This window comes from Pan paniscus, chromosome 11 (genome assembly GCF_029289425.2).
Source record: "Pan paniscus chromosome 11, NHGRI_mPanPan1-v2.0_pri, whole genome shotgun sequence".
Classification (NCBI taxonomy): domain Eukaryota; kingdom Metazoa; phylum Chordata; class Mammalia; order Primates; family Hominidae; genus Pan; species Pan paniscus.
This window is the reverse complement of record NC_073260.2, coordinates 77,073,537-77,093,624: the sequence shown is the minus strand read 5'-3', so window position 1 is coordinate 77,093,624 and position 20,088 is coordinate 77,073,537. Positions and strand designations below refer to the sequence as shown.

General features: G+C 38.9%; 1 protein-coding gene across 2 annotated transcripts in view; it reads left to right on the top strand.

Annotated features, from left to right (window-relative positions):
• The window catches only part of LOC100986730 (guanine nucleotide-binding protein G(q) subunit alpha), a 313,400-nt gene that overhangs the window by 97,273 nt on the left and 196,039 nt on the right, over nt 1-20,088 (top strand). For both annotated transcript variants that reach the window (XM_034967540.4, XM_034967541.3), the window contains exon 2: nt 12,934-13,118. In XM_034967540.4, coding sequence (XP_034823431.1) covers nt 12,934-13,118 — 185 coding nt within the window. The remainder of the gene's footprint in view (nt 1-12,933; nt 13,119-20,088) is intronic.

Here is a 20,088-nt window from a genome sequence, read left to right as displayed (position 1 = left end):
ACTATGGTTTTTGATCAACATCAACATTTCCCCCCAAGAGAGAATTTTAAACTTTAAAATGTGAACAATGCACAGGTTTGGCTTGCTTGTACTTGTGTGTTTTAATCATGCTCTTTTTCTTCCTTTAAGAAAAGGGAAATATTTCTTTGGGTATAATTTTCTTATTTTTTTGAGACAGCATCTCACTCTGTCGTCCAGGTTGGAGTGCAGTGGTGCAATCTTGGCTCACTGCAACCTCTGCCTCCCGGGTTCAAGTGATTCTCCTGCCTCAGCTTCCGGAGTAGCTAGGACTACAGGCCCCCACCACCATACCCTGCTAATTTTTGTATTTTTAGTATTGACGGGATTCCACCATGTTGATCAGGCTGGTCTTGAACTCTTGACCTCATGATCCACCCGCCTCAGCCTCCCAAAGTGCTGGGATTACAGGCGTGAGCCACCGCACCCGGCCCTAATTTTCCTTTTAACTGACTATTAGATGCCACATGAACAGTGGACTTCTAAAAGTCCTTAAAGGTCAGTAACTGCTCTGCATGTGCAGATTCAGTAACTTTTGTTTTCCATGATACTTTCTGTCTTCCAGATCCTTTTGTGGTTGTATGCGTATTAGGCACACTTGGAACATATATAAGTCCTTCTTAGTATTCTCAATGTCATTATTTGAAATTACTGGGATAATATTAGCCCAGAAAGCATGCCATGTTCTGCAATCTGAAAATCTGCGTATTTTTTGAGACTTCCTAGATCATTGCTTCTCTTAACTGGGGCAGTACTTGGCTGGCTCCCTCTAGCACCTTAATTCCCCTACCTTGAAAGATAATTATTTTTAGAGGCTCAAAGTGAAGAGCCACGTGAGTAAAAGCAAAAAAAAACTTGACATATTAACCTTGAAAGAAGACTACTGTAGTTTTTAGTCAACTTATTTGAATTATTATTTGAATATATACTAAATACTAGGTGACGTTCTCGTGAGAAATGTAATAGTTGTTAATGCTGTTTAACAATATACAGAGAGGGAAAATGATCATAAAATCCAACGCTGGAGAGAACCCTTGAGGTTATCCAGGCCAATTCGCTCATCCTCAGCTCTCATTGGCCAAGTGGCTATGTGCGGATCGTTGTCTCCTGTGGGCGGGCTGGGAGGGCCCCTGACTTCAGCTGATGTTCTTTCTGTGCTGCACCTCTGCCTGTAGCTGATCTCTTGATGAATATGCAATAAGGTGGAAAATGGCATTTCAAATCCATCTTAGGCCTTTTCCTCTGTTATAAATGTAATTCGTTGTTCTCTTTTGAGGAGGGCCACATGAGCTGTTCTATCCTGAGGAAGTATTTGCAGGGTTAATAAGGAAATTCAGAGTGCTTTTCAAAAGAGCGCCCCATAATTTCCCAGCCACTGCATTTTTAAAGTGTGCAATTTATCTTTATGTGTGACCTAATAATCTGGATTGCGTGTGTCACGTTTTTTATTATCTGGAAAAAAAATGTTAAATTCTGTGGGTGGTGTATTAAGTTTGAAGGGTCCTCGCTGCTTAAAATCTGTTATTATTATGACTTTATATTTTTATATCTTCCTGCTTCCCAAATAATGTTCAGGGAAGTCCCGGTTTTCTCTAAAAGAAGTGTGCATGTAGCAATGGTGCCACTTTTTTTTTTTTGAGACAGGGTCGTACTCTGTCACCCAGGAGTGCAGTGGTACAATCTCAGGTCACTGCAACCTCTGCCTCCTGGGCTCAAGTGATCCTCCCACCTCAGCCTCCCGAGTGTCTGGGACCACAGGCGTGCACCACCCCGTCTGGCTAATTTTTGTATTTTTAGTAGAGATGGGGTTTCAACATGGGCTGGTCTCAAGCAGTTCACCCACCTTGGCCTCCCAAAGTGCTGGGATTATAGGCATGAGCCACCGCTCCTGGCCAGATGATGCCACTTTATAAATGTGTGTGTGTGTGTTTGTGTGTCTGTGTGTGGAACTTAGAGACCAACAAGTTTCTTACCTTTTCTTTAGCTAAGGAGATTTATCTCATAGGAAGTGAAATTGCAACTCAGGTTTTGCAGCCTGCTCTGACTCACACATTAGCAGAAGATGGTCAGTCATGTCTGTGTCCTTGCCTTTGAGGCCCAGAGAATGTAGGACACAAATCGCATCCTCTGTTTCATCCTCCGTGGGTAGTCTCCATGTCGATGCAGTGAACCTTCTAGGTGTACGAGAGTGCTTTTCATTGGGATGAATACACATTTCAAACTTAACCTCCTCTCTTTGCAAACTCTTTCCTCTTCAGGCTTCTCTAAGAATCTAGTGCCTCCATCCATCAAGCCAGAAATCAACGAGTTCTCCCTATGTCATCTCCTCCCTTTTTCACTTCATCCATCTCCAAACTATCCCTCCCCTTGTCAGCCCCACACAGACTTTTTTAGGATTTTTTTTTTTGTTTTCATTGTTGGAATACCCTACTAATTTGTTCTTAACAGTCATCCGTTCTTTACTTAGCATAAATCAAGGCCTGTTACTTCGCTGGTTCAGACTTTCCAAGGCTGTCCAGTGCACTTAGAATAAAATCCAACTTGTTTCCTAAAATATAATGCTCCAGGTGACTTGGCCATTGCAACTGTAGCCTGTGCTCCCGCCTTGCCTCCTACCTCTGCCATCCAGCTGCTGTGCCACAACCACACTGACCCTCTTGTACCTGCAACATGCCAGCTAAATATGTTCCCACCTCAGCCTCCAAGTCAGCTGGTCAACTGCTTGGAATGCTGTTTCCTTCTAATTTTCTTGTTGCTGGTTCTTGAATATTAGTTTTAGTGTACCTTCTTAAGAGGGTCTCTCAAAGCAGCAGTCAGGTCACTCTGTATTTCATTGTCGTTTAATTCTTTAGCGCATAGCACTCATCTCCATTAGATATTTTATTATTCATCTATCAATAAATCATCTGCTCACACTTGCATGTTACCTTTGTGACAGTAATGACTGTGTCCTGCATCCTTGATACTGGAAGAATGTCTGATATGCAATCTATATCCAATAAAATTAAGAATAAACAATTCAAGCTAAAAATCTCCAAACACTATGAATTTAAATACTGAAATGCTGTGATGGTTATCTCAGTTATTTTGGGAATGGAGAATTTGAGTCAGGGCTGAGACTAGATAAGGTGAATAAAAGCACTTGCCACTGGATCAAAACCAAAGGCAGCTTCTTAGGTGCCAATATGGTGCAACATAGTTCTGTTAATGATCCTGTCTTTATTTTATTCTTTGTGAATTTGGGGTATTAATTTTGACTTTTAAAAATATTGCATTAAAATATTATTTCTCTTGACTACTGACGTTTTGTTGTCCCCCCACCCAACCCTGCCCTATAGCCTTTTATCAGACTATTCTCTCATTTTTGCACTTGATTTTGCATTGTAAATTATAGCTAACATTTATTGTCTATTTCCTACCAGGTACTGCTTTACTTGGATTAACTAATTGAAAACTCAGAGCTGAGCTGTAAACTAGGTGGTGGTATTTGCAGATGAGGAAGCGGGCTTAGAGAGGACAGGTAATTTACCCAAGGCCACAAGGCTATTAAGAGGAGGAACTGGAATAGGTAGCATATGCATAATATGTAGGTAGGAATAGATGTATAAAGTGGAAGAGAGATTAGAGTCTTTAACTTCCTGGAATATTTTCACTACTGTTCTTGAGAGTTCTTTTTTTTTTTGAGACGGAGTCTCACTCGCTCTGTCACCCAGGCTGGAGTGCAGTGGCATGTTCTCGGCTCACTGTATACTCCGTCTCCTGGGCTCACGCCATTCTCCTGCCTCAGCCTCCTGAGTAGCTGGGACCACAGGTGCTTGCCACCATGCCTGGCTAATTTTTGTATTTTTAGTAGAGACGGGGTTTCACTGTGTTAACCAGGATGGTCTCGATCTCCTGACCTCGTGATCTGCCCGCCTCGGCCTCCCAAAGTGCTGGGATTATAGGCGTGAGCCACCGCACCCAGTGAGAGTTCTTTAAATAAACTGGCAGTGAGCAAAAGTCTAATGCTTAGGGATGGAAATGTGGACCTGCTGGTTGTGTAAGGAAGAGAAAAAGAGGGAACAGAATGAATGTCATTGAGATGCTTGTAGGACAGGGTCCGCTGTCCTACAAGCATCTCAATGACATTCATTCTGTTCCCTCTTCCCATTTTGGCAATAGGGACCAGTTTTTTGGGCAATTTTTCCAGGGATGGGGGTCGGGTCGGGGGGTTGGTTTCGGGATAAGACTGTTCCACCTCAAATCATCAGGCATTAAATTCTTATAAGGAACATGTAACCTAGATCCTTCGCATGCACAGTTCCCAGTAGGGTTCATGCTCCTATGAGAATCTAATGCACAGGAGGGCATAGCTCAGGCAGTAATGCCTGCCACTCAATTGCTGTGCGGCCCGGTTCCTAACAGTCCAGTGACTGGTGCTGGGCTGTGGTCCTGGGGGTTGGGACTGCTGCTTTAGGACACTTAATATGCTTCATATATTTTTTTGATCACCATTTAGCAGCACATTAGAGGATATGAAAAAAATTTCCTATTGAGGCCAAACACTCCTGAGACCCTGTGACCTTAAAGTATGTAATGACTTTGAGAAAAAGTTTTTTAGTAAAAAAATCACTGCACACCACACATCAAAATATGTATGTTTATTTTGTTAGTTAATTGTAAAAGGTAAAACTTTGAAACCTAGAATAAAATATATATGTTTGAGCCTTTTTAAAGACATAAATGAAAGAAATCACTAAAGGAAAGCTTATATGAATGACCGTAATCGTTTCTTTCATAGTGCAAATTTATGCATCAGTTTTGTCAACAAATGAAAATAAAATGACAAGTTGGGGAAATATTTGTAAATGAGCATTAATTTTGTGTTTAAAAACTACATTGTTTTAAAAAACAAGTAGGAAAAACAGCAAGTCCTTAAATAATTAAAATGAAAGGGCAAGTTCATAGAAGAAATAGAAATGGACAAGAAAAGTATGAAGCATGTTTCTTCTCAAAAGTAAAGATGTAAATTAAATTTAGTTCAGTCTCTCAAATTTGTAGGGGTTAAAAAAATATAGTCTTTTCAAAAGTGAGGTGGGGGATGGGTCTGTGGATGTGTCAGCTGGTACAGTTACAGGACTGCCAGATCCTGCACAAAGATTACATCCTTGGTCTAATCACATTTCTATGATACTCTCCTAAGGAAGTAGAGATTCAGGCAGAGATTTTTGTTCAGGGGTGTTTATCAGAGCATTATTTACAAAAAAAAAAATTAGAATTGCTCAAAATGTGTTATGACAGGGTAATTTTTAAGTTATCACACATCTTTATGTTGTTTTTCAGGTAATCATTATTAACCATTTCTGAAGAATAATTAGTATCAGAGAATAATTGTCATAGTATGTTAAGCGAAAAATAACAATAAAGTATTGTTGCAGGTTTTAAAAAAAATTTTTTGTGTGTGTGACAGGGTCTTGCTTTGTCACCCAGGCCAGAGTGCAGTGATGTGATCTCTGTTCACTGCAGCTTTCGCCTCTTGGGTTCAAGTGATTCTTCCACCTCAGCCTCCCGAAGGGACTACAGGCACACATCACCACACCGGGCTAATTTTTTTTTGTATTTTTAGTAGAGACAGGGTTTCACCATGTGGCCCAGGCTGGTCTTGAACACCTGACCTCAAATGTTCCACCCACCTCGGCGTCCCACAGGCGTGAGCCACCACACCCAGCCTGTTGCAGTTTTATTTTAGAACAAGAACAGGAAAAAGTACATTTACCTAGAAAAAAAAGACTGGAAAGAAATATATCAAAATGTTCAAGTTTTAAAATAATTTTCTATAACAAATATTTGTAAGTTTTATTAATAGAAAAAATGTTTAGTGTATGAGGACACAAGATCAGGAGCTCTGAACAGATAAGAGACCTTGGTAGGTTCCAGTCTTATCTTCTCCCTCATTAGCTGTCAACCAGCAGAGTCTTTGAATGAGTCGGTTCCCTCCTTAATGAAATCAGTGGGTTCAGGGCTTCTCACACCTTTTCTCCAAAATACATCCAGAGGCAGAGAGAGTGAACATGTACTCTTAGGGGGAAAGAATAGGAATAAGTTGAGCAGATTGGCTCAAAGTAACTTGCTGAACAAGTTCTAGCATGAAAATTCACATAAACTTCCTGTTCTCCAAATTATACTGATGCTAGTTTAAAAAAATTTTTAAATTGAGATATTTATATACCATAATTTACCATTTTATTTTTATTTATTTATTTAGAGACAGAGTCTCACTCTTGCCCAGGATGAAGTGCAATGATGCGATCTCAGCTCACTGTGATGTCCGCCTCCCTGGTTCAAGTGATTCGCCTGCCTCAGCCTCCTGAGTAGCTGAGATTATAGGTGCCTCACCACGTCTAGCTAATTTTTGTATTTTTAGTAGAGACGGGGTTTCACCATGTTGGCCAGGCTGGTCTCGAACTCCTGACCTCAAGTGATCTGCCCACCTTGGCCTCCCAAAGTGCTGGGATTACAGGTGTGAGCCACCATGCCGGACCTAAAATTTACCATTTTAAAGTGTACAAATTTATGTTTTTTAGTATATTCAGGAAGTTCTGCAACCAACTGATGTTAGTTTTTAATACACAAATGTTTACTACGGGCACTCCAAGAAAATGCTCTTGTACCTTTGAATAACCTTGGATGATCAAGTGACTCTTCTGGGAGGATTTTACCACACTGAGAAGTCCAGGACTGACATGACCTTCTAATACTTTCAGTGAATGAATTTTCAATGTGTTTTGCCTGTCTTTTCCTTTAAAACAACTTAACTGGATTAGTTATTATTAATAGTCCTGGTTACCACTAAATTACATGTCCAGTTTCCACTTGTAGTTGGTTATACTAAATTCAGTTCTGTTCTGTGTTAAATTTTAAAAATTGTCTGGGATCTTCTGCACAACCATGCTGGGGACAAATGGTTAATTGTATTCAACTCTTGCCCTCAACAGACAGTCATGAAAAGATGGGAAGTTATGGCAACTTTGGTCTTAGAGCTGCTGTGTTTCAAATGCAGGATTTTAATCTAAGTAGAGGAAAATGTGCAGAAAACAGAATACACATATTTTAAAGTAGATATAGCCTGGAATGTGGACAACACATGGATTGAGTTTTGACTCAGTGTTATTGAATACTTTTTTCTTTGCAGGTGTGGATTGATGATGTGCTTATTGGTAGAAAATTTCTCCTTAAAATTTCTAGTTCTACTTCATCCAAGTGTATGTGAAAGTAGCCCAAGTTCAGATGAGGTGGTGCTGAGATTTCATGTTTCAAACTCTTAGCTTAAACCAGTGGACCTGAAGTACAGTTACTCTATAATTCAGCTCCATGAGTCTTGGGTTTTGTTCTTGGCTGTTGTTTATCTGGGTGCTGACCAATTAAGAGAATGGGGTGGGGGCATTCATCCTGAGCCTTCCCATTCATTAAGATCTTCAGATTAGACTTCTGATAGTTTGACAATATCTCCAGATACAGTCATGAAAGGCCCTGGCAGTGTGAAATAAATATATTCATTGTATAACTTTAAATGCCACAGTTTTGGTAACTGTTTTGGCATAACAGAGACCCTTGAAAAAAAAAAGTAGAAGTGGTATGGGCTTCCCTCAGTCTGTGAGAGGCCCTGGTAAGGTGTGTTTTCCGCACCCACCCACTTTTTTTTCTTCAGAGTAAAGATGATAAACCGTGTAGACCCTTGAAGTTCCTGGTAGTATTCAGTGATTTTTTTCCAGAGCCCTTGTATGGAAATGGGCACCACCATCCTTCAGAGCAGTGGCAGTAATAACTGACATTTTTTAAGCATTGAGCAATGCTTCTGTATATGTGGTTTGGCCTTGGCAGCTCTTTTGATAACATAATAGCCCAAGAAGCCAGTTTAAGTGAGAGAAGGAACCAATGAGTCCACGATTGCTTTCAACAATAAATGCTAATTTATTACCATTAAGAAGGTACATATGATTGGATTTAAAATGGTCATTTTACTATTTGCAGACTATATCATGCAAATAGGCAAAATAATCAGTGTAAACATATATATGGCTTATGTGAATCAGACACATAGAGTAAATACAGATTTTTGGCAGAACTTGTATGTGGGAATCCTGTTGTGCTGAAAAGATCTTGGGGGAAAAAAAGGCCTAAAATGGAAGCATCAGATTGTGTGAGAGTGTGTGTCTAATGTGATGTATTCTAACAGCTTACAAAGTGATGCACTGTATCACAGTATATTGAGTTTGTGTTTGATGTTTGTTCTGATGGAAGGAGATGTGAATGAACTGGAGATTGCTCTCTGTGCTTTATCCTGATCTAGCGAATAGGGAAGAAAAATTAGTATTCCTTATAGCCAATTACGCACACTGGATGAAGTGGCCTTTTCATAGCATGGTTCTTAAATAGTCTCATTTCTGGGTAATCTCATTTCTGGGTATTTAGATGAGCTGAGATAAGAAAAGGCAGAGTACTTGCCTGAAGGTACAAATAACTTTTATGGGGATATTTTCAAGTCATATTTATATAGGCCATTGAAAGAGCAGGGTTTTTTTCTGGGACTCACACCCTTGTGTGTGTTCATTTGCTTGTTAAAGTTAATAAATGACTTGATTGGAGATATATTTAAATTAGCAAAAATGAGATCCTTATCCCTCCCCTAGATATTTTATGTAAGGGCTTGTCACCAGATTTTATAGTACCAGTGGTCTTGGAAGCAGAGTCATATTTCTTTAGATTGGTCAGAGTTATTTGTGCTTTTCATTGCCCTATGCTGTGAAAAGACATTAGTCATCACTGCATTCTTGAAATAATCTACTAGTAGAAAAGTCTGCTTTTTTTCATTCAGAGATAGAGAATTGTGAAGTCTCTTACAGTTTTCATTTTCATGTGGCCTTAGGAAACAACATAATTTTATGTAATTTGGGAACAGCTGTTTTTTTATTTTACCAAAATTTTTCATACTAATCAGGACTAGATTGTTAAAATGTCCATTTCAAACTCAGAGAGTATGGTATAATTCTATAAAAATAGGAGAATGACACATGAAATTTGGCTTACACATTTGTTAGAAATAATTCATTTGTCTCTGTCATAGAACTGTATGGAACAAAGAAGCTGAGTTTTTTTCTTTGTTGATGTTTTAGTCCATATGCATTTGGCCTTCCCTATTCGCGGGTTCCATATCCATGGATTCAACCAACATTGGATAGAAAATATTTTTTAAAAGCCATAAAAACAATACAACAGTAAAAATAATACAAATGACAATACAGTATGACAACTATTTACATAGCATTTACATTGTATTAGGTATTATAATTTAGAGATGTTTTAAAGTATATGGGGGATGTGTATAGGTTATATGCAAATATTATACCATTTTATATCAGGTACTTGAGCATCCTTGGGTTTTGGTGTCCAAAGAGGGAAATCCTGGAACCAGTCCCTTGTGGATACCAATGTATGACTCTGCTTTTTTGGCTGAATTCTGTTCTAGTGCCAAATAATACCTTAATTTCCTACTTTTATTATTCTGCCTACAATATTTGCATCATACAGATTTTTCTTATGTGAAACTTTGCCTTCACTTTGAATTCACAACATTTGTATAATAAAATGAAAATGTGAACATTAAGTTCTTGAGTGAAATTTACCTGGAATTTAGGGCTGGTCAATTGGAAGATGGCACCAAGATTCAAAATGGGTCCCTTTAATTGAAATAACATTCAGAAATTCAAAATTAGCTTAAAGGGAGAAAAACTGGGTGTAGTCAAAGCCCAGATGAGATATTTTTAAATTGTGGGCAATAGAAGTGAATTATCATGGATTTAGGATAATTGTGAAAATCATGCCCAGCCCTGTTTCTTTATCATGATTGGCTTCCAGAAGTGTGTCATGAGAATGAGTTACTGAATAGAAAACACTTTATAAATAAAAGATTTATAGAGAACAGGACAGAGGAGAAAGAGAGGACGCCCTCCATTCCCTTGTATTCCTTGTCCTTCATTTGATTGGTATTTGTACTAGTCAGAGCTCCAGAAGGAAACGAACAGCACACTCCAGTGTGGGGATTGAGGAGTGGACCAGGTGTAAGTAACTTGTAAGAGCTGGTGCAGTAACCTGGGGCCAAGCAATAGCTGGACAAGGCAAGGGAGCAGTTGTTGGAACCCAGAGAGGGCAGCAGTATGGAGAGGGCCACCCAGCAGGAGCTGGGAGCTTTTGAAGGCAACATAGCACACCTGTGCTGCCACTGCAGAGAGGAAGCTAGGAGAATAAATGCCTCTTCCTGTTTGTCCTGCTCTCTGGTTTCCTCTTGGCTAAGCCCAAGCAGAAGACAGAATATAACAAAGCTGTTGAAATCCCTATTGGTCAGCCTCCTGGGGGTACCCAGCAAGATGAGATGGTTGAGAAAGGATCCCTGGGTGTGTTTCTGGCCAAAAGGAAAATATCTTAGAGTTGATACTTTTATTGTTTTTTCTTTCCTCTTAATTTATCCTAATTCATTCATCAGTCACATGTTTGGCCCCTACTTGGAGTCTACATTAGTGTGATATCCAGTGTGTGGACAGTGCCCAGGGGCTTGGTGACTAGATCCAAAGAAGTGCCAAATGTTGACTGCTCTTGCCCAACGTGATTTCATTTAAACACATGCCAGTGTGCTTATACTTCATATGATACTTTCTCTTTTTTGGTGGGGGCGTAGGGTAGTGATAAGTATATAAAAATTTCTCAGGTAACCAGGAGAAAAAAGGTCCTGTTGCCTGATATTAACCTCACAAATTAGGATTTCTTCTGTTTTTATTGTGAATTAATGATTGTTTACACTTAGGCCTTCAGAGCAAGCCTTTGGCTCTGGGATCGTGATAATAAAGAAGCAATCGGGATTTTTTTGTCTTACATACTTTTAATTGCTTGGGAGAGTAAAAATACTAGTTTCTATAAATCGTTGGTTGATAATGAGAAAAAATTTTGTAGCTTTATTTCTACTAGAGAGATGGTAGTTTTCAGCCACTTTATGCTTTTGTCCAGTATTCATGGTTGGGATTATAAAATACTCATTTTAAACTTTTTGGATTAATCCTGTTAAACTGGGGTGATAGCATTCACATTACAGCTGTTAATTTGTATTTCTAGGAGTTCCAGATCACTTTACTAAAAGTAATAGGAAAATTATTATAAAGGAATCAGCCACTGCAGGACTCTGTGGCTAGAAATACCTCTCATTGTAACTGTGTGAGGGCTATGTATTTACCAAGACATCTGCAGTCATTTAAGAGGCTTCTATGAAAACTGTAATACTTAATTGAAATTTTGTGATTGTTTATAAAGATAGTAATGAAATCCAACCATCAGAAAAACAAAATGAATTTAGGACAGATGGCGTATTACTAGCTTTTATTTTTTTTCTCCCTCCTTCCTTCCCTCCCTCTCTTCCTTCTTTCCTTCCTTTCCCTCTCTCTTCTTTTCCTTCCCTTTCTTTCTTTGTTTTTCTCAGCTTTGTAGTGAGGAAATGGCATTAGGGACCCTGATGATATGGACATTCTGTGTTTCATTCTGTTATTCCGTCTTTAATATCCAAATTGGCACTTTTATTTTCTTCACATTTTTGGGGTAAGATAAAGACAGTTATTGTTTTGGAGATCTCAAGGAAATTTGAGAGGGAGTGAGAAACAGGCCCTGAGAAAGGACACATGAAAATAACCACTCATATTTAGAAAAATGAAGCTTTTAGATTTGAATTCATTGTAGGAGAAATATGCTGTCATTTTGTGAAGTGATCCCATTTTTCTGTCTTGTCTTCTTCCCAGGGACATATATAGCTCTGTTAGGGATTACCTTCAGGCTTATGGTAACAGAAAAGTAATATTGAAGATGTGAAAAAGGAGATAGCACAGAAGGAAAAAAAGCTAATCACAGTAAATTACTATATAATGTTACTAGTCAAGAATCGGGAGAGGGAAGAACCACCGTCGCTTTCCTGAATTAGGTGATTCCTTGGAATAACTCAGTCAACCAACCTCCCACCAGAAATAAATTCAGGGGATATGTGTTATCTAAAAAAATGATTCTTCTTGTCCTATCAGGATACTGTGTTCTTATGCCACATTTTAAAATTGGAGAAAATGGGCTGGGTGTTGGAAGGCAAGGCTGATGCACCCCTTGAGGCTAGGAGTTCACAGCCAGCCTAGTCAATCTAGTGAGAACCTGTCTCTACAGAAATTTAAAAAAAAAAAAAAATTAGCTGGGCATGGTAGTGCATGCCTGTAGTTCCAGCTATGGGGAGGCTGAGGTGGGAGGATCAAGAGACTCAGATGGGATTTCTTTATCTCAGGAGTTCAGGGCTGTAGTGAGCTATGATCACACCACTGCGTTCCAGCCTGCATTACAGAGCAAGACGCTGTGTCTAAAAAAAATAAAATAGGAAACATGTCTAGAAATTTTCAGACCTTTTTTTCTTATCTCTGTCTGAATACCGTTTGTGTAAGTACACTGTCATTTCCAGATCCAAATCCTGGCTAATCAACCCGGTGTCCTGGAAGCGTTTCAGATATTCTCCAGGGAACAGAGCTTTATCAAGTTTTATCATGTTTAAAAGATGCTGTTGCCATTGTTTCTTGCAAGATACATGGTTACAAATCACTATCAAAATTCAGTGCTGAGTGGTTTCCAAAGAGGTGACGGGTTTGGGTTTTTCATTGTTGTTATTTGAGGTCATCTGCCTTTGAAATAGATTCTCTCCCTCTAATTTTACTAAATGTTCACCATAGCTAGTGTTTCCAATTCTAGAGTTGCTCCTCTCAGCAGGCCATCTGGGGATGTTAAATCCAAGGCATGGTATTTGGTTTAGTTATCTGAGAGACTGAGATGGCACTGTGGTCTGATGAGCTGCTATTGTTCATCTTTCAGGGACAGGAGAGAGTGGCAAGAGTACGTTTATCAAGCAGATGAGAATCATCCATGGGTCAGGATACTCTGATGAAGATAAAAGGGGCTTCACCAAGCTGGTGTATCAGAACATCTTCACGGCCATGCAGGCCATGATCAGAGCCATGGACACACTCAAGATCCCATACAAGTATGAGCACAATAAGGTAGGTGCGACTCTTCATTGGAGCAGTCGGCTGAATGTTCCAGGTGTTCACAATAATGTGACAACACGAGTAGCCTCTTGACATGTCTGGAGTGCATAGGGTGGTTTGGAAATACACATTTTCCATCCCATCATAAATGAGACTTTTAATAGATAATAAGTTATTGATAAGTGTCTTTTTCTTAAACCTCTAAATTTATACCTATAAAAAAACAGATTTGTATTTTTAGTGATATCAATGAAAGGCATATTTGGATGTTCAGCAATAAATATTTTCAGGTTTAAAATTTGGAGAAGCACATTATGTTAAGGAGACAGTTTGTAAGTATCATAAATTGGCCAAAATAGGGGATTTCAAAGAGGTGGTGGCCTTGCTTTTTAATACATTGAAAAAAGAGTGAAAACAACCTAAAACTATTCTGTCTGGTTTAATTTTGAATTTTGTGATTTTCTTTCAGTAGTACCACAGGCTTCATTTGATTTCAAAATAGGTCCATCTGTCACTTCCAATAACCTTTCCAACGCATTTCCCTGCAACTGTGTTAAAGTAACAGAAACTTCTAAAACCACTTGAAAAAGGATTGGGGGAAGAAACCCTAAAATTATTTTAGCTTTTTACAAAATAAGCACACTTCCAGTATCCTCTAGCATTATTTCTTGGTTGAAGTAGAATACCATCCCCCTTCTCCCCTGCGTGAAAATAAATGCTATGATTGCTCATCCTCTAAATATTAAAGAGATGTAATACCAAACAAGATTGGTATACCTGAGCATTGTCCCATGTTTGAATTTATGCTGCAGTTGTCCTACATAAAGCTTGTAGGCAGGAACTGGACCTGCACCCAGGGTGTGACTGTCTGTGCTGAGGCTACCAGGCCGAGGGAAGGGATACCTATTTGGAATTTGTTAGAAATGTCTTTGTTGTCTTCAAAAGACTTTGTTGCCTTCCCGTTAATCAATACATCCCCCATGGATGCAGTCTTTGCTCCTCAGGGATTTTAGATATGCTGATCCTATAAGTGAGCCTTGCCTTTTGTTGATAAAACACTGCATTTATACCTATAATTATTTTAGAGCCTTCAATAAGAAATTTTCATTCTCTCAGTACTTTTGATAAATCTACTGTGAAGGATATTTCCATTTTCCAAGATCAGTAAGCAATAGCAAGAAGTTGGGATGTCCAGTGGGACTCACAGATTTAACTCACAAAATGAACCCACTGCTAAAATAAGGCACTTCTGTATACCTTTGCCTCTGTTACCATCCCAAGGCTTCTATAATAAAATACCAGATCATCTTAAAATCAGGCATTTGTTTTTCTTAGATGGTTCCTTGAAATTAACACTGGTTTCTTACCTAATTGATACTTTCATACCTGGTTTTCCAGTGGCAACAGGAATCTTTCCACAAATAACAAAGAGACCCTCCACAAATAATTCCTCCTGCTTTTATTTTCAAGGGTGAAAAAGAACTGCGCAAGTTTGTGAGCCCAGGAACATGGTAATTGAGCCAGAGTAAGCTGCATGGATATATCTAAGTAGTCTGAATTTGAAAGGATCAGGGTTCTCCCTGCCCCAAGAAATCTCAGTGGTTTCTGAAATCGTTAGCATGCTTGTTTCCTTGTAGTTGTAATTGTGTTGAGTTTGTTTGTTATTTTTTTAATACCAGCGAGTTTTCCAGTTTACAGTCAGTTAGTAATATGATGACCTGATGAATTCTGCCTGACTTACCATGTGTGTGCTATTTGTTTTTTATATATACACACCACACTGCCAGTTTACACACTAAAATATAATCTCCCTGAATTTTATCCCCCAAAATCTTATTTCTTAGATGTTCCAGAAGAATCCTTCAGGACCGCCCTGTTGGTAGATTTTCATATGAAGATCATTTATTGTACAGTCATGTAGATGTTAAAGATGGGGTGGAATTTATGCCTTATTCATGTAACACATTGAAGAATATTTAACAAGTTATTTGAACTTTTCATGTCAATTCTTTTTTTTTTTTGAGACAGAGTCTTGCTCTGTCGTCAGACTGGAGTGCAGTGGCGCGATCTCAGCTCACTGCAATCTGCGCCTCTCAGGTTCAAGTGATTCTCCTGCCTCAGCATCCCAAGTAGCTGGGACTACGGGCGCGCACCACCATGCCCAGCTAATTTTTATATTTTTAGTAGAGACGGGGTTTCACCATGTTGACCACGTTATCTTGATCTCTTGACTTCATGATCCGCCTGCTTCGGCCTCCCAAAGTGTTGGGATTACAGGCGTGAGCCACCTCGCCCGGCCTCATGTCAATTCTAATTGAGTGGACATTACTGTGTTGAATACTATTCAGTTATAAATTGACATCATAAAAAGTTACAATATATGAGTTTTCCTCAGATACCATAATTATCCTCATAAATCCTCCTACATATCATGACTTTAGTGTGATGACCTCCCAGTTTCCCATGTTTAACCCCCTTTCATTCATATTACAAATGACTTTCACGTTTGTTTCTTTTTCTCTATATCATACACATGTTCTAAAGCGTCATTTTCACCTTGCTTCATCCATTAACTTTCTGAACTCTGCCCACTTGTTGCCTTTGTTTATGCTTGTTAAGGACATCATGTCTACTCCTTCCTGTTCAGCTCAGCTGCCTCTTCTTCCAGGAGTTCTCTGATCGCTTCCCAGCCCCTCATAGTGCTAAGTAATCCGACTCTTCTTTAGCATATCCATAGCGAAGTGTTTGTAATTGCCTAGCTTGTATTGATTATGGTGACTTGGATGTTGATCTTATTTTCCTCACTAGATTATGAGCTCCTTGAAAGTCAGTCTTCATCAGTTCCATCTTTGCATTCATTCTTCATTGTCCCTGGCATTATATCTTGTACATAGTAAGTGCTCAAAAAATACATCTTTTTGAATAGGTAAATTATTTGTGGCCAGGTATGGTGACTCATACCTGTAATCCTAGCACTTATGGAGGCTAAGGCGGGCGGGTAGCCTGAGGTCAGGAGTTTGAGACCAGCCTGGCTAGCATGGTGAAACCCTGTCTCTACTAAAAATACAAAAATTAGCCAGGCGTGGTGGCACATGCCTGTAATCCCAGCTACTTGGGAGGCTGAGGCAGGAGAATCGCTTGAACCCTGGAGGTGGAGGTTGCAGTGAGCTGAGATCATGCCGCTACGCTGCAGCCTGGGCAACAGAGCAAGACTCCATCTCAAACAAAAAAAATTATTTGTGAGCTTAACAATTGAGAGTCTCCTCATCTGCCCTAAACTTGTCGAAATGATTATTCTTATCAACAAATAACTCTTGAAATCTGTATGCATAAGGGAATAAATGCTATATACTGTCAGGGATACAGAAAAGTTTAATCAGGGCTGGGCAGAAATTTACAATCCAGAAAGGGAGAAGGGCAGATCTGAGGGAGGGGCACATTGGGGAGAAGGAATGGCTATAATAAATGATCAGAAGAAGGAATTTGCATGGGATGTAGAAATCTGCCAATTTAGCTTGAGTGGAATTCTTATAGAGGAGGACTAGAAAATGGTTTAGGATGTTTCATGAAAGATTTCACATGCAGGCTAAATTTGGATTTTATTTTCTTGTGTTTATTATCTTAATAATAATATTTTATGTTTTGGTTAGAGTTTTCTGTGGTTACAAAGGTATATACTTTATAATTTATAAATAGTCTAAAGAATTTGGTGTATATTTGATTAACAGTTACATGGAGGTATCACATTCTGATTTATATTATTGTGACACTAAAGATATAAAATAAATAACTATTTTGGAAATTTGGCTTAAAAACATAACCATTTGGTTTTTAGTAAAGCTTCTCTGCACCCACCATCACATTGGCCATAATCTATAGTAGCATAAATAAAGATACTTTCTAATATTGTCCAGCCTAACTTTGTACTTGCTTTTGAGCTCCTGTATTTTATAAAGCAAAACATGGCCTGTACATTATATGAGCTCTTCTGAACTGGGAAAGTGTTCAGTTTTGTTTGCTGTGAAATTGGTTCTGGCTTTTGGAATGCCACCCCAGAGTAACCGAGGTTTCTGTTGCTCCTGCTTACTTGTTATTGCTTGAACCGAGAGTCCTGCCTGGTTAGCTGGCCGGAGGGTGCTGTGGTCAGGGGGAGTCCAGTTCACAGTCTCTGGACCAAATGGTGTGACATTGCATGCCCTTTGTCAACAGATTGCATAATTAGTAAGGAGCTTGTAATTGCACATTTTACCAAAAGAAAGATGAATTCTTCCCCGAGTGTGTATCTGTTGTCCTGTTCTTGTACTTTTTGCCAAACAAGCACTGTTTATAGGTGAGCTGCTTGGACTCAGTCCAGGTGAGAGAAGACATACGTCTTAGGACTTCTGAATAGTCTGTTAACTAGGGTTTGTTTATTCCTAAATATTATTTTGCATTTTCCCTGAACACAAATATTGGTAACTAGTGATAAAAAGGGATTAAGTATTTGTCACTCGGTCAAATCAAAAGCCATATTTAAGGCTCCACTAGGTGCAAGGGCATTTGACTGTGAGATAACTGTGTCATTTCTTAGTTTCCAAAAGAAAGAATTTTTATCCCTGTTATTTTATGGCTTCCTTTTTTTTTTAAGTTTATTATTTTAAAACTTTTACTTTAGGTTCAGGGGCACATGTGCAGGTTTGTTTATAGGTAAACTCGTGTCACGGGGGTTTGGTGTACAGATTGTCACTCAGGTACTAAGCCTAGTACCCAGTAGTATTTTTTCTTACCTTCTTCCCCCCCACCCTCCTTCCACCCTCTTTATACCGATGTACTTTTCTGATGGATCTTTGCTTTGGTGTTGAAATCAGCTCTTAATTAAAAAGGAAAGGATATAAAGTGCCTGTGTTTATGTGGCCGAGGAACTGTCTTTGAGTTACAGCTGAGGGAGTGGATCTCAGGGTTTGGAATCCTTGATTTTTTACTGTCTGAACTTGGCAGTTGGGGTTCTTCCTGCGTTGCCTGTTACTAGTTATTTCATATTTGTTTGCCTTATTTTCTCAATCAGATTGAAAATTATCTTACAGTAAGCAAGCTTCTTCCTTTATAATTCTTTATCTCCTCCGTAACATGCCAGACATGTTGTAGAAGCTTTTGTTTATTGAGTGAATTACTCCAGATAGCGGATCATAGTATCCTTTGATAGTTGGCTTATAATCTCTATGAACTGTGAAATAAGGGTGGTATTGTGGCAATTTCAAAGTATTGATAGGCCATTGCTCCCTTTGCCAGTCCTGGGAAGAGAAAAGAATCTGATACAGTGCTTCTTCATGTAGTGAATTTTAAGACAGTTGTCTAAGAGAACTCCGCCTCACCTTGGGCGAATGTTGACTGGACAGTTGCACCTTTTTTTTTTTTGTAAACCAGTTTTTCCTTTTCGACTTGAAAGTCCTGATAACCAGGGCTTATTTAGCACCTTGGCTGCAGCTGTCTCTGACAAACTAGCCAGGCGTTTTGAGGCCTGACACCTGTGTTTCCCTTTCGCCTAGCATGGAGGGCTTATGAGAGGATGTATTGCTACAGTGCCTTTTGTCCTCTCTAAGCAATTCTGAGAAAGAACTTGTCACAGGAAAGTACCTCGTTAAACACATTTGACACTTTCTGAATTTTCTGTACTTCCTGAATAATCCAAGGTCCCAGAAGCCATTTTTCATTTTCCTGAAAAACGTAGCCAGGATTCTGGAAAACTTGCCAACTTATTGTTGCCCTTGATCAAGGAATAAAACATTACTACTTTGTGCAACATGAGTGAATTTTCTTAGTTTACAAAATGCCAAAAGGCTGGTTTCATTTTAATATTTCCCACCTAGATAATAAATACGTAATAGAGGCAGAATTAATAAATACATATTCTTATCTACCCCTCTGAAGAGCTCTATCAGTCAAGGTTCTCTGCTTGCAAGCAACAGAAACCAACACTGGCTAACTTAAGCAGAAAATGAATTTATCTGAAAATGGACTCACTGGGAGAAGGGAGTAGAAGCTGAAGGATGGCCTCTAGAAACTAGGGCAGGCTCAGGGAACTCATCTGTGAAATGGATGAACTCTGGCCATTTCCAATCTTCTGTCACCCACCTAAGATTCAGATTTCTGGGAAAAAGTGCCGATTTGGAGCAGCCTGGATTCTGTGCTAAGTCTTTAGACAGGGGAAGGCTCAACAATATGACTGACAGCCCCTGAGGGAAATCTGGGTACAGTTGGTGGAAGAAGGGGAATGATGGTGTTACAAATTACACATCTTCACTGCAAAAATACACAGCGTGAAAAATAAAATGACACATGGATTCTCCATAGAAGCAAGCCCTCTGATTTTACTGTTTGCTAAGTCTTTGTTAAAATAAAATTTCTTATTCTGGAGTGGAAAGAAGTAAAGGGGTTAGTGACTTAGTTATATATGAAGTAGCTAGCTGAATTTGACTCTAAGGATTGAATATAATAAGCTTGGGATTATCCCATTTCCGCACCCCCCCCCCCCTCCCGCCAGCTTCAATTGTTTTAACTCTCTAAGCCATGAATTTCTCCATCTGTGACAAATAGTAATAGGATTATTTCAAGGGTTAAATAGATAATGTATGTGAAAATGTCTCATAAATGGTTTTTGAAAGTTTTGAAGTTATAAGAGGAATTGTCATTATGTAGAGAATGAATACTACTAACCTTCCATCTTTTTAAAGAATAAAACAAAAAAACAATGTGACCAGATTTAGGAGGTATTTAAGGAAAACCTCAGAGTCACTTCAGAGTGACAGTCATTGAAATGGGATACTAAAAGAGGTAAGAAATAAAGAATAAAACAAAGAATAAAACAAACAAACAATGTGACCAGATTTAGGAGGTATTTAAGGAAAACCTCAGAGTCACTTCAGAGTGACAGTCATTGAAATGGGATACTAAAAGAGGTACAGAAATCTCCTTATCTGGCTGTGTTCAAAATAGAATGTATTTT